The sequence below is a fragment of the Lithobates pipiens genome, unplaced genomic scaffold, assembly GCF_037356315.1.
Source record: "Lithobates pipiens isolate NorthernLeopardFrog02 unplaced genomic scaffold, aLitPip1_a1.2 Scaffold_13, whole genome shotgun sequence".
In the NCBI taxonomy this organism is placed as follows: Eukaryota; Metazoa; Chordata; class Amphibia; order Anura; family Ranidae; genus Lithobates; species Lithobates pipiens.
The window spans coordinates 194060522-194075989 of NW_027507718.1; the positions used below are offsets into that span (position 1 = coordinate 194060522).

Here is a 15468-nt window from a genome sequence, read left to right on the forward strand (position 1 = left end):
AAAAGAGGTTCATTACCTAAGGACACTAATAAAAAAAAAACTGAGGCTAGCTGGGAGTGTGAGTTTATATAAGCATGTCCCTGCATCTTTTTTTTTTTTTGACTATGTCCAATCACCTGGCGGTAGCTGCATATACAGCTGTGGCCAAAAGTTTTCAGAATGTCACAAATATTAATTTTCACAAAGTCTGCTGCCTTAGTTCTTATAGAGGCAATTTGCATATACTCCAGTATGTTACGAAGAGTGATCAGATGAATTGCAAGTGATTGCAAAGTCCCTCTTTGCCATGAAAATGAACTTAATTCCATAAAAAAACATTTTCACTGTGTTTTTGAAGAAGGCTTCAGGGTGCCCCAGAAAGTCCAGCAAGCACCAGGACCATCTCCTACAGTTGATTCAGCTGTGGGATTGGGACACCACTAGTGCAGAGCTTCCTCAGGAATGGAAGCAGGCAGGTGTGAGTGCATCTGAATGCACAGTGAGGTGAAGACTTATGGAGGATAGCCTGGTGTCAAAGAAAGCCACTTCTCTCCAGGAAAACATCAGGGACAGCTGATATTCTGAAAAAGGTACAGGGATTGGACTGCTGAGGACTGGGGTAAAATAATTTTCTCTGATTAATCCCCTTTCCGATTGTTTGGGGCATTTTGAAAAAGACTTGTCTGGAGAACAAAAGGTGAGCACTACTATTAGTCCTGTGTTATGCTAACAGTAAAGCATCCTGAGACCATTCATGTGTGGGGGTTGCTTCTCTGCCAAGGGAGTGGGCTTGCTCACAATTTTGCCTAGGAACACAGCCATGAATAAAGAATGGTACAAAAACATCCTCTGAGAGCAAATTCTCCCAACCATCCATGAACAGTTTGGTGACAAACCATGCCTTTTCTAGCATGATGGAGCACTTTGCCATAAGGCAAACATGATTACTAAGTGGCTTGGGGAACAAAACATCAAAATTTTGGGTCCATGGCCAGGAAACTCCCCAGACCTTAATCCCATTGAGAACCTGTGGTCAATCCTTAGGAGGCGGGTGAATAACAACCCCCCCACAAATTCTGACAAACTCCAAGCATTGATTATGCAAGAATGGGCTGCCATCAGTCAGGATGTGGAAGTTGATTGACAGCATGCTAAGGTGAATTGCAGAAGTCTTGAAAAATAAGGGTCAATGCGGCAATATTGACTCTTTGCATAAACTTAATGTAATTGTCAATAAAAGCCTTTGACACTTATGAAATGCTTGTAATTATACTTCAGTATACCATAGTAACATCTTACAAAAAAAAATCTAAAAACACTGAAGCAGCAGACTGTGAAAATTAATATTTGTGTCATTCTCAAAACATTTGGATACGGATGTACTGTAAGCCAGTCATAATGATATAAAGAAGCCTGTGTCTTCAACTGTATGATCAAGAAATGTGAATACTTTAGATCTCTCACCAAAAGTTCTGTAACAACTCCAAGTTTGTAAACCTAAAAACAGGCAACAGACATTGCAGCAGACTACTATAAGTGTGCACCTACTGTATAAGGGCTTATTCACACCAACACCATGTTGGCGCTATTCTAGTTGCCATTTCCAAAACTCCTTTTTTCCAATGGGGTCAGTTCAAAACTGCTGTAATTGCTGTAATGTGTGGCGAAAAGAAAAATACTGCATGGAGTAATTTTCATTGCAGCAGGTTGCAACGCATACCATCGCATTGCAACTGCGTTAAAGAGAACTGTATTGAGGTGTCAATAGTTCTGTAAAAAAATTAAAACAGCGTGATGCTCCAGGATCCAAGGGCCGTGTGATCAGCGTGGCTTGCTGGTGTGAATAGGCCCTATTGCACAAACATAAAATAACATGCACTTAACTACTATGTTGAGCACTCAAGTCTCACAATAAGTAACACTGTCTCTATAAAATAAGAAAGACAATAGGGTAATATGGCGCACTCTGGATATGGCAATTTGTAACTGATATATTGGTATGGGATAGATTAAAGTGGGCAGTAAAACAAGTCTGCATAAATAAATGAGTCCATGTAAGGAGAACAATGTGCTGTCCTTGGAAGGCTGCCAGCTCAAAAGTTAGAAGAAACTCTGAAACATAGGAAAGACTAAGAACAGCGCCTTCTAAGTGTAGCAAGGCAGCCTGAAGAAGGAGCATGCATGCTCCGAACGCCAACACCACCTGCTGACCTTTTCCCCCCAGAAGTGACATCATCACCATGCATGAGGTCGATAATTTCTCCAGCTATCCAGAAGCGCTGTGAGCCAACAGTGTGGCTGGAGGATGGCCAGATCACAGCCAGTGGCATCACCTAGACATAGAGCGGATTAACACATTATATACCATGCTGGAATATATTGCTCGTTTGTGAGTGTTTCCATGTATATTTGCATTATTAAATGACCTAACTTGCTACACTTATAAGGCGCTGTTTTTAGTTTTTTCATAAAATAATAAAAGGTTATTATTAGTAATAAGGATTGAGAAAAAGTGCCTTGCAAGCCCGAGGATTTCTTGTTCAGAAACAAACACACTGTGGCAAATTTAGTAAGACTGGAGCACAAAGAATCCGGAGCAGGTGTGTATGGCAATTTCATTTTCAAAACTTAAAGTGGAACTAAAGTCAGCAATACAGTACGTCAGACTGTTGAAGAGTATCTTACCAGTATCTTTCACCTGGCTATTTCCAGGTGTCAGACGGCATCCGTTTTCATCAGCCAGCACTGGATGACATCACTCATACACATGCATCGGCGTTCAGTCATACCAGCACACAGGATATGTGCCGGAATGTGAACGGAGTGGGGCTCAGTGTACATTCCAAAGAAAATTGCAAGCAGACTGCAAGCCTGCCTGCTCACAGACTTTTAAACTGAGACTTTATTGTCACTTTTTTAGTTAAAGTTTCACTTTAACTGAACTAGCTAAAGTTAGAAGCTGATTGGTTACTATGCATAGCTTCTCCGTATTCTCACTGCTCCAGTTTTAGTAAATTTCCTTCTTCTCTCTGTTGGTAGATTTATATGTGGGGCTGTTTAAGACCCTGTTATATAGGACATACTGATAGCAAGCAACAGTTTATTTGCCTTCTCTAACAAGCATCCACGATGCTCCTGGTATCCAGAGACCTAAGCTGTCTACTCAAAATAATAATATGATTTATTATGGGTGACCTGTCCCCTGCAAATTTTAATTATAGATTCACTTTAACATAAATATTAAACTTCCAGCTATTTTACACAACAACTTTGGTATCTGCCTGATATGGATCCAAAAAAATAGTATCTTAAGATTTTACGAAGAAAATATGTAAGACTTTAAACAAGCATGCCTATATTTACAGCAAAAACAATTATGAATAAGGGAAACATTTCTGTAACAAATTTTTCAAAGGTGCATTTAAACTAGTGCCTGGTTAAGTGCAAAAGCTGTGTAGTGCACAAGATCCTTTGAAACTATATATAAAAACGTATTTTTGAAAATGAAGACTTCACTCAGTTAAAAGTCCTGCACAATACTAGTGTAACATGAATGAAGGTTGCACTGCTTAGGGACAGATAATAGTGGCAGCAACCTTTGGCTTAGGGTTCAGCTATTTCTATATTTTACGAAAGTACACCACTGTCTTTTATAGGATACATTGACAATGTTGACCATTTAAATATAGGAAGGAACTGTAATGGAGGGAAGTCAGAAACCAAGGCTTCAGTTTAACACATGGGAGATTGACTTAAAAACTAACTAAACTAAACCAACTCTGAGATTTGAGTTTACTGGCATAAGCATTTCTCCGAAAAATGTATATACACACACAGTCCAGTTATCTGTCAGAGTAAGGGTTCATATTATTTCTTAATGCCCTTAGGCTATCTGAGTGCCTGGGAGCTAACACTCTTGAGCGCAAAGTAAAAAAGTAATTTCCAGACAGACAATGGGGCTATTTACTAAAACTGGTGTGTGCAAAATCTGGTGCACGTTTGCATAGAAACCAATCAGCTTCCAGGTTTTATTGACAAAGCTTAATGGAACAAGCTGAATTTAGAATCCGATTGGCTACCATGCACAGCTGCACATTCTAAGTGCTCCAGGTTTAGTAAATAACTCCCAATATATCCCTCAGAGAACCTAAGTGTTGGTCCTTGGTGGCTCATCTCTATTGCCGATTGAACTGCAGATGTAGTATGTAACTTCCTAGGTCCACATAGACCAGAAAATCTTGTCAGGGCTTTGTTTCTTATAAATATCCATAGTCTTTCTGAAGGATTTATTTGTACACTGCACACAGTACCACTCAACAATTATACAACTGTGACTGTTGCATGGAAGTGCTGTATGAGCCCTTAGTTTTTGGAACTTATTCTGTTGTGTATGGATTAAACACATTTAACCAGCTGGTGACTAGCTAGCTACCAGAAAATTATGCTAATCATAGAGGATTTTGTCCAACCTTCCCTATTCTGTCTCCAAAATCAGTATAGAAATTTGTTCTAGAAGCCAAATTGCCATACATGCTATAGTGTAGGGAAAAGTCATATGTCTTCTGGTTAAAAAACAAAAAAAAAACCCTGCCCTGGCTTCCCAAAATACACAGATCCACCTAGTAGCATCATGTGTACTTTACCATTACTGATGAGAAATAATGCTGTCTTTTGTAACTATACATTTGATACAGGTGTTCAGCTTTTTTGCATCCAAAGTGTTCTCTCACCAAATTTTCTCATATTCTCCTTTTTGTATAAAAATATGAAATTAACTAAATAAAAGTAAGACCAGTTTCCCAATATGAACATGAGAAGAAGATAGCATGTAGCCACAATCATGCCAAAGCCTGAGATGGGAGAAAGGTCAGTGGCTTACTTTTTCTTGTCCTTGTCTTTCTTGGTTTGCTGGGATCCAGCTTGCTGGGCTTGGGACTGGAGGAGTTGTGTGGCTGCTTTCTTCTTCTGGAACATGCTGACTTCGTCCTCAATTTCCTTCTTCTTGTCCTCCAGCTTTTTCTTCTCTTCCTGGTGAGTCCTCTTGAGGAGATCAAACTTTTCATGGAGCTGATGGCAAACAGCATGATGAAGCCGTGAAAAAAAAGATATGACATATGGTGTGCAAAAAAGCTTAATTGAGATACAGTCAATGAAGGGAAAATATGCAAAGGATAAGAAATTACCTAATAAAGCACATCCATTTTGTAATAAAATTGCCTATCTGTACTGTGGAAATGCCAAACATTAGGCTGAGGGCTGAAACTTCAACAGAGTAGTTCCTGGCTTCTTAGAAGCATAGGTTGTAGTATCTGCCAATCACAGCTTTGCAGTAGACCACCGCTGCATACAGACTCTCCCTGTGTTTGCCATGTCTGGGCACTGTGTAATATTGTCAATAACTAAAATGAGACAATGTAGGGGATGCTAAAGTCTATAACTAACTTTAATCATAGCACTAAAAAAAAACAAAAAAAAAAAACAATATACTAGACAGATCATGAATCTTTAGAAATATACACCCCAATCGCAAAAATAGGAAGATTCAAATTTCCAGTTCTATATACTTTTTTGTTCCCTCTGAATTGTGTAGATGAAGCAAACATTTACTTAATATTTATCTCTGGTCATGTTATTCTGAGACACTGCCTTTGTTGTGCTTTTTGTTTGTAAAGTATTATAGATCAAAGAAAGTAATTCACAGTAACCAGTGTCTATTGGCCAAGCTCTCCTTACTTCTTTTTCAGCTTCTTTAAGTTCAGCTTCCTTTTCCTTTACTCTCATGACAAACATTTGTCTCATTTCTTCCTCCTTCTTCTGCAGGTCCCCAAGGAATTCATTCCTCTTTGCTTCATATGTTTCCTGGAGGCTGGTAGAAGAAAGAAAAAAAACACACTTCACAAAACTGTTTTTCTTACTGCTCTGCAGATGCAGTGTTGCGTCACTATCTGTGGAATAATACAAAACATACAGAAAACATTTCTCTTAAAACTTTAACAAAAAAGTATGATCATATCGCTGCTTTATCAAAGAAACCCCTAGATTCTAAACACAATTCTATATGGGAAGGCAAAAGCAAAGGTAGTTGAATACGAATGTGTCATCCATAATAAAGAATTGATTACAGGTACGTATATATATATATATATATATATATAGCACCGACAATTTAGGCAATGCTATATATATATATATAACACATTCATATTAGTCCCAGCCCACAAGGAGCTTATAATCTAAGCTTCATAATTCACATACCTGCACATATTAGGCCCAATTTAGACGGGGGTCAATTAACCTACTAGCGTGTCTTTAGAGGATGGGAGGAAACAGGTGGTTGGGATTCAAACCAATGACTAGTGCTGCCAGGTGAAAGTGCTAACCACTTAAGCCACTGTGCAGATCCCCCAATGCTCCCTTTACAGGTCACCTGATCTAAACCCAACATTAGGTCATATGTCTCAAACCAGCAGCTTCATACTGTAGTAGTTGACATCAGCATACTCTTTCTTCAGTTTGACTGAAGAGTCTGAGGACATTGGTAGCACAGTGCAATTCCAGAACTCAAGCACTGTGGAATTTAAAGAACCGTCATTATAAAAAAGTATTTTAAAAGAATATATAGTTAATATAAGTTATGACATTATTTAATATTCTTACTTTATTTTACATGGTTCTATTTTTCTCTGTATTTAAATACAGACCAAACATTCACTTCAAAGTGACAACGATAGGGGTTGGGGAAATCATAACCTTGCCTGAAATGTTTAGTGCATTCATCTCAATTTTCCACAGACAAAGGAAGTAGACCTGACCCAAGCTCAATCTTATGCTGTACAGTTGTCTGGCCAATTACCTTTTCAACAGCAGTGAACATGATTTACAATTTTTGAGCCAAACAGCTGCTGCAAAAAACAAACATTTTATAAAGGCAATTTAAAAACAAAAAAACAAATATGTTATACTTACCTGCCCCGATTCTCCTCTTCTTGGGTCATCCAATGGCATTCTGGGCCCCATCCCCCCTGCTGGGTTCCTTCATATCAAGCTTTCGAGCAGCGCTCTATGTCCATAGGTCACAGGAGTGTGGCTCAGCCCTAACTCACTGTCTGTGATTGATGGCAGTGGGAGCAGATGGCTCCTGCATCGCGGTCAACGAGGAGGGAGAGACCCGGGAGAGCCGCTGCTCTTATGCACATTGCTGGATCAAAATCGGGCTTGGTAGGTATCAGGTGGCTAAGGGGGAGCTGCACACTGAAGGTTTATTACCTTCATGCATAAAATGCATGAAGATAAAAAAAACCTTCAGCCTTTAGAACAGGGCTCGACAAAACCTGGGCGCCAGGTCGCATTTGCGACTAGAATTAGCGACCTGGCGCCTGGGGCAGCACAGCTGGGGTATCCTGTCTCCGTGGACCCCCCCGTCGGGCCGTACGGCCAGTAATTGAGGCAACGGCTTTGAGGCCTTCTGCGGTCCTATGATTCCTCGTGGAATCTGACGACCTCTTGTGGTGGCCGTTGGTATGACAACCAGCAATGCTAATGGAGCTTCCCCTGCCTGTTTTTATTGCCTGCCTATCTCATTCCCTTTATTTAGAACCCCTAAACATTATATATATTTTTTATTCTAACACCCTAGAGAAAAAAATGGTGATTGTTGCAAAACTGTCTGTCACACCGTATTTGCGCGGCGGACTTACAAGCGCACTTTTTTGGGCAAAAATAATTTATTTAATAAAAAAATCAGACAACAGTAAAGTTAGCCCAATTTTATTTTATATTGTGAAAGATAATGTTACACCGAGTAAATTGATACCCAACATGTCACGCTTCAAAATTGCGCCCGCTCATGGAATGGCAACAAACTTTTACCCTTTAAAATCTCCATAGGCGACGTTTAAAAAATTCACAGGTTGCACATTTTGAGTTACAGAGGAGGTCTAGGGCTAGAATTATTGCTCTTGCTCTACCGATCCCGACAATACCTCACATGTGTGGTTCGAATAAAAAAATTTTCACTGTTCTTTTAAAAAAAAATGTGTCACCTTTATTCCTATTACAAGGAATGTAAAAATCCCTTGTAATAGAAAAAGGGATAACAGGTCCTCTTAAATATGAGATCTGGGTCAGAGAGACCTCAGATCTCATATTTACACTAAAATGCAATAAAAAAAAAAAAAAAAAAATTGTCATTTGAAAAAATAAATAAATTAAATAAAAATAAAAAAAATGTCCCTCTAAGAGCTATGGGCAATGACTTGGAGACAGATGGGGGGCCGCGCTATCTTCCCCTCACTCGTCTCCATGTCAGGCCAGGGACAGGTCCGGATCGCCGTTACCGACCTGGCTCCTAACTTTTTTAGCTGGCTCCTAGATTCCAAGCAAATTTGTCAAGCCCTGCTTTAGAACTACTTTAGAGTTTAGCTTTAACCACTTCTATACCGGGCCTATTTTGGCACGCCTCGCCTATACATAAAAATCATAATTTTTTTTGCTCAGAACCCCTGAACATTATATATGTTTTTTTAGCAGACACCCTAGGGAATAAAATGGTGGCTGTTTCAACGTTTTATGTCGCACGGTACTTGCGCAACAACTTTTCAAATGTGTTTTTTGGGGGGGGGGGGGGTTGGGGGGAACAGTTTCACAAATTAAAAAAAACAACAAAACAGTAAAGTTAGCCCAATTCTTTTGTATAATATGAAAGATGACATACCCTGAGTAAATAGACTCCCAACATGTCACGCTTTAAAATTGCGCACACTCATGGAATGGCGCTAAACTTCGGTACTTAAAAATCTCCATAGGCGACGCTTTAAATTTTTTTACAGGTTACCAGTTTAGAGTTACAGAGAAGGTCTAGTGCTAGAATTGTTGCTCTCGCTCTAAAGCACGTGGTGATATCGCACATGTGTGGTTTGAACTGCGTTTACATATGTGGGTGTGACTTATGTGTGCATTCGCTTCTGTGCACGAGCACATGGGGGCGCTTTCATTTTTTATTATTGTTTATTTTACTTTTTTTTATTTTTACACTTTCTCTTTGAAGAATCAAATTTGTTCACTTTTATTCCTATTAAAAGGAATGTAAACATCCCTTGAAATAGGAATAGTGCGTGAAAGGGCCTCTTTATGGAGAGATATGGGGTATAAGACCCCACATCTGTCCTTCAGGCTGGAAAGAATGAGATTGAAATAAAATATTACCGATCCCATGCTTTCCAGCAGTGCTCGCCACTTTGTTTACAATCGCGGCCCGGACGAAGCATCATAACGTCGCGCCCAGGCCTCCGTCATAGAGATGACTGGTGACCATCTGGTCACCAGAATTCTCTATGTTTGTCATCCGGGGCAGCGGATTCTTTCTCCATGTCCCCGATGGCACGGGAGAGCCCGGAGAAGCACCGGGGGTGGGGGATGTCCCCGTCACCTGTAAGAATGAAACTGCTGCTATGATTATTCTTACGTGCACAGAATCGCTGACTCTAAAAGATGATACCTGAATGATGCCTGTAACTGCAGGCATTATTCAGATATCCCCACTGAAATTCAAAGACATCATATGACATCCTTGGCCTGGAAGTGGTTAAAGTGATACTAAACACACACTATTTACATAGTCCCTTCTATCTCTTTTTTCCATCCCTGCTATTTCTTCTATTTCCTATTTCTATGTTCCATTTTCCTAATCAATATACAGCTGTCACGTGACCCAGCTCTTTCCCAGCCTGTCTGCAGGGAAAGCAGGAGGAACTTCTAGTCTTCTGTTATTGGTCACAAGTTCAAAACAAAAAAAAAAACAGCCTTTTAACAGAGTTAAAAAAAATTATATAAATAGTTTTAAATCTTACAAATATACATTTGAAATTAAATCTTTAATATTTTTTGGCACTAACATGGTGTGGGTGGATTTCTTCTAGTCACAGGCTGTGTCCCGCCCCTCCAACCTGTGTCTTTGAATAAGAGGGAGGTGAAGTCACCATTGATCTACATGTAATACTCTGCCCCCATTGTGTTTAGCTGGTAATTGGGCATATAGGAGGGAGAAGGTGGGCTGTCATTTACCACTGTGTGAACACCCACATGTTGGACTCCATAGTCTATGGGCTGGTCAAATGTAATAGGGAGAAAATACTCAGCATAGAAACTCACTGAAAACTGAGCATGTGCAGAGTTGCCACCAAAACTGCAAAATCCCTAGCTGAATTGAGGATATGAACAGATAACGAGCAGCAGGATCAAACAGTTTTTTTGCAGAATACAGAAAACGAGTCTCATAGTGAAAAAGTGAGTATGAACAGCATGTAATACACCATTTATTATTATTTTTTTTATGATATGGGTTTAATGACACTTTAAGTCAGTAACATTTCAGGCTAAACCTAAACTAGTTTCAAAAATACTTCCTCCCCTCATAACACCTATGCTGACTAACCTGTATAAAGAAAGATGTAAATACTTACCGATTTTCAGGCCATTCCAGTCCAGTCATGTGATCCAGCTCCCTTATGTCAGTCAGCGGTGGCTGCAGGGGGGAGTGTCAATAGCTGGCACATTGAAGCCTATGGGTGACATCACCGCTACGAGGCATTCCCAGGTGTTGAGCGCTCTATGCTCCTCCCCCCTGCAGCTGCCCTTGTCTGATACAGGGTATCACGTGACAGGAATGAAGTGTGCTGAAAATAAGGTTTCCTACACAGGTTAGTCAGCATAGGTGTTGGGGGGGGGGGGGGGTTATTTATGTCTAGTTAGGTTTAGCCTGGAATTTTGCTTTCATTTCAGGATCTGCCAATGGGCTTTTCTTCACAACAGACTGGTACTGCATTCCCATAAAAGTGAATGTAAAAAGCAGGTCAAAGGCTCCTATCAATGAATACTGCATGATCTCAGAACTATCTCAAACTGACATCAAATCCACAGCCCTTCAAAACTAGCCCCTAGGCCAGTGATGGCAAACCTCGGCACCCCAGATGTTTTGGAACTACATTTCCCATGATGCTCAAGCACGCTGCAGTGTAGTTGAGCATCATGGGAAATGTAGTTCCAAAACATCTGGGGTGCCAAGGTTTGCCATCACTGGCCTAGGCGTTTGCAAATACTGCAGGTTTAGTCAGCAAAGGAGAGATGCAGCAGTATTCCATATATTAACTTTAACATAGTTTTGGGCAGAAAGGATTATGACACAATAGGATTCAGCTAAAATGGTTTTCTCACTTAAATAATTTTTATTGAAAAGAGATTAACATTTCTGGGCCTATATTATTAGCTCAATTTTTGGGTCATGCCAACAAAGAAATGTATATTTCTTATGGGGATTCTCCTGCACAGAAGCAATACTAGACATTTAGTAGGGTGCACACATGCACTGTACTAGCAGTAGATGCCCATCCAAATATGGGATGGGATTACATTGTTTTTTACAGAGTTTGAAAAATAGTAAAAACACACATTATGCTAATCACAACAGCATTTAACTTCCAGTGTGTTTCCCATAAGAGAACAAGTTGGGCCTATATCTTATTTCCAAGCCTAATATGGCCAGATGGGGCCTCAGGCATGCAGGAAGTCAGTCAGAAATTCCTTAAATGCTTGACAGCTGCTGTGGTAAAACAACATATAATCTACTGTACGTGTAAGCAAAGAAGCAAATCATATGGTGTACCACTAACTTAGCTGACAGTACTCTATGATAAATATAAGAAATGATGGAAAAATGATCACAGATGTGAGATAACTGAGGTATTTGTTATGATATAACCTGTGCTGAACATACACATTTTCTTTCATGGCTGCGCAAAGAAAATCACGATTATATAACAAACTGTACAGTCCAAAGCATTTGTTTCTGTATAGTTATCAAAACTAGGTCACATGTTTATGCCAGTCAGTTTTTCTATTTTGCTTTAGTTTATTGTGCCATTAAGTCAAGGAAATGGCATGATTACCTGAAGGGCTTACTATCGGGGTCGGTATCTTTGAATCCCATTTCTTCAAGTTTGCAGCGTCTGTACAGCTCATAGTGACGTGCATGCGTCTGTTCTCGCAAGTCCTCCATGTTTACTCGTATTAACATTTCTCTCAACTTCACAAAATCGCAATGGTTTTCATTCTCAACTGATAAATTAAATAAAAACAAAGCTAAAGTCAGGCATCAAAAATGCTTTACAGGTAACAGTAACCTTATCATGCTGCTTTCCAGACATAACAAACAAACTTGTTGAGGTGGTCTTTATTTGCTATTAACTAGGAAGCCAAGAAGAAAAGCACAAGCTTTTACATACACTGATGTCACAAGCAAGGACGCCTAAATTAAATGTCATTTAAAACACATCCTGGAAACCTACCCTGTACAATACCCCAGGGATACTGCCTTGCTTTAGCCATTTTGTTGCCAATTTTTACTTCTTCTGTACTGCCGACCACTGCAAATGGAAGGTGCACCTATAGAAAAAAATATATAAATAATACATTTATTGAAGTTAAAAAAACTTGAAAAAAGAAAGAAGGCTTTATGAATGTATGTGATATACCAAAGACAGAGTAAAAGCAGTGGAAGCTAAACAAATTAACCACTTCAGTACAACTCTGTAATACCCCATCATTATCAGACCATTTTCAATGCTGTGATAGTAAGGCTGGATTCTCACCTATGCAGTTTTAGTGCTTTTTGCATTTTGCAGATTTGTTTCCTATGGAACACGTTCTGTAGTGGTTTTTGTAAAATGCAAAAAGCACAAAAAATGCATAGGTGTGAATCCAGCCTAAAGATTACTATGTTATGATACAATGAATTTTAAATCCTTTTTAGTCCTTTTGGAAAGTAGACAATTGAAAGTGATCACATTTTTTGCCACTTTTTTTGGAAATGAAAAACATGCTACTGTGTTTCCCCAAAAATAAGATCTAGCGTTATTTTCCAGGATGGCTGCAATATAAGCCCTACCCCGAAAATAAACCCTAGTTTAAAATGCTTGTAAAACCCTATAATCCACTCTATTACAGTAGTATATAATGTACAATGTGTGTGTTTCTATAATATAATTACGGGGAAGAGAGCTCCGGCGGATCACAGAAGCGCAGATGGGCGCTATAACGAAGGTATTTGGCACAATTATATTACAGAAACACACTCATATCATACATTATATACTACTGTAATATAGTAAATTATAGGATTTTACAAGCATTTTAACTCAGGTCACACTAGGGATTCTTGACAGGCAGGGAAAGAGAGGAGAGAAGACAGCACATTACATGGTAAGACCTACCCTGAAAATAAGCCCTACTGTGTCTTTTGTTGCTAAAATTAATATAAGACCTGGGCTTATTTTCGGGGAAACACGGTAGTATTAAGGGGGTTAAAACAAAGCTTGGTAATAGTGGACTATATTATTACACATACATATACAAAGGGGGGGGGGAAGAAGAAGTGAAGGGATTTAAAGTGGAAGTAAACTCCCCTATCGTTTTCAGCCAAGGAAGCTGCCATCTTTGCCTCTGTTTAATCTTCAACTGCTATGGTGCTGCACATGTGATTCGTTATGACACCAGTCATTGGATGGTTTGACAGTTTGGTTGAGAGCACAGCCAATGTGCAGTTAGCATTCCCGGCATGCCTTTTTTTTTAACTGTTTAAATCGATGGGCTTACTTCCACTTTAATGTACAGGTCAAATACAGTGGGAATATAGGGATGAAGGGGTTAATGTATAACTATGCGGGATAAGGGGGGTAAAGAGGTTAATGTACAGGTTACTGCAGAGAGGATAAGGGTAACAAACTGGAGAGAAGAGGGTAGAGGGATGGTGGTGAAAGGGTTCAAAAAAACCAATCCGATAATGTAGAGATCCTCTGATAAATTGATCTGGAATTATTGAATGAACAATTCATTAATTTGTTGCTCCCTTATCCCCTTCCTCTACTATAAGAGAAAGATGTGGACTCTGCAATATAAACACTACACTATTTCTATTTGTGATCACGGTGAGTAGTCATCACAGCGCTCACATGGTACAGAGTCGCTCGGATCAGCTGTGTACACGGTCTGTGAATTTAGCTGCCCAAGGTGGGCTGGGTTCACAACCATTAATTGGTGCACTGGTCACCTGAGTGTGTCCACCACTTTGCCATTCATTAACATACAGCAGTATAGACATGGTTATGAAATGATAACATGAACAGAACACAGGAAGTAAACCCTGGGAATTTTATGCAGTCAGAATTATGGTCCTGACCATTAGGCCATATAAGCAAAGGTGTCAACCGAAGTGCAATGATACAAGCGTGGTGTTGACAGGGCTCTCATGGCTCTAATTGCAGCCAATGCACAGGAAATCAGCCAAAATTCAAGCCATGTATAGCCAGCCAGCTTAACACTTTGAGATCCCTGACAGAAGGGAAGAGTAGAGTGGTGACTCCTCAGGGCATTGCTGCTCCTCCTTCATTGTTAGCGCTGCATGTCTGTGGTACTGCAAAACTGCAATTGATGCAATAACCAGGCTAAGAATCTGAAGACTGACTGAACAGAATGAGCAAATCCTGGGGCAGTTGAAACCATTTACATATATGTAACACAACTCTGTATCAGGCCCCTTATATGGAGGACAGTTTCAAACACATTCATTCCATAATACAAAACTATGAAGAAGGTTTACAGGAATCCTCTTGAGATACATACAGTATACAGTATGTGGACTGCAACTGCTTACTTTTTCATCTGGAAATGCTAGTTCTCTGACTGCTAGGCTGGTTTTAGGCAAAATTTTCCAAGTCATTGACCTGAAACAAGTATGCAAATCAGAAAATCTGACTTTACTTACCGCACATTTCTGGGCCACTAAAGCAAAATGGTCAGAGTCAGAGGCAGCCAGCCAAGTAGTATTTTTTTTAGTTCAATAATGGCATTCTTAATATATTTTCAGTACAGAGTTCCATTGCGTGGTACAACAGCCAGACTCTCATAATAAAGAAATACATTGCAGTTATTCATCAAGTTATATATTACCTAAAAATCTATTGTCCTCTTCAATGTACTATTTAAGATAGACAGATTGGCATACTGGAGTGTATTACAAAGAGAAATATTTTGGGAGATTTTATCATCAGTTGCCAGAATCGCAACCTATGCAGACTTTAGATAGGTAGACATACCAGGTTATTGTTTTAATATATTGTATTGTATATGTATATGTATTGTATTAATATGCTCAAACCAGCCACCCAAGTGTAAACTGAATCAGAATCCAGCTGTAGCATTGTTATGCCACGTACACACAATTGGAAATTTCCCCAGTCCGATGGGAGCTTTTGGTCAGAAAATACGACCTTGTGTATGCTCCATTGGACGTTTGCCTCGCCGAATTCCCGCCAACAAAAGATTGAGAGCAGGTTCTCTATTTTTCGGGCGGAAAAAGTTCAGATCGGAAATTCCGACATGCAAAATTCCTACGCATGCTCGGAAACAATTTGATGCATGCTTGGAAGCATTGAACGT

General features: G+C 39.6%; 1 protein-coding gene across 5 annotated transcripts in view; it reads right to left on the bottom strand.

The window, feature by feature from the left end:
• SEPTIN11 (septin 11) overlaps positions 1 to 15468 on the bottom strand; it is a 174262-nt gene that overhangs the window by 35345 nt on the left and 123449 nt on the right. For all 5 annotated transcript variants that reach the window (XM_077476075.1, XM_077476073.1, XM_077476076.1 and 2 more), the window contains exons 6-9: positions 12321 to 12417; positions 11922 to 12090; positions 5713 to 5845; positions 4859 to 5046 (exon numbers count right to left, since the gene is read on the bottom strand). In XM_077476075.1, coding sequence (XP_077332201.1) covers positions 4859 to 5046; positions 5713 to 5845; positions 11922 to 12090; positions 12321 to 12417 — 587 coding nt within the window. The remainder of the gene's footprint in view (positions 1 to 4858; positions 5047 to 5712; positions 5846 to 11921; positions 12091 to 12320; positions 12418 to 15468) is intronic.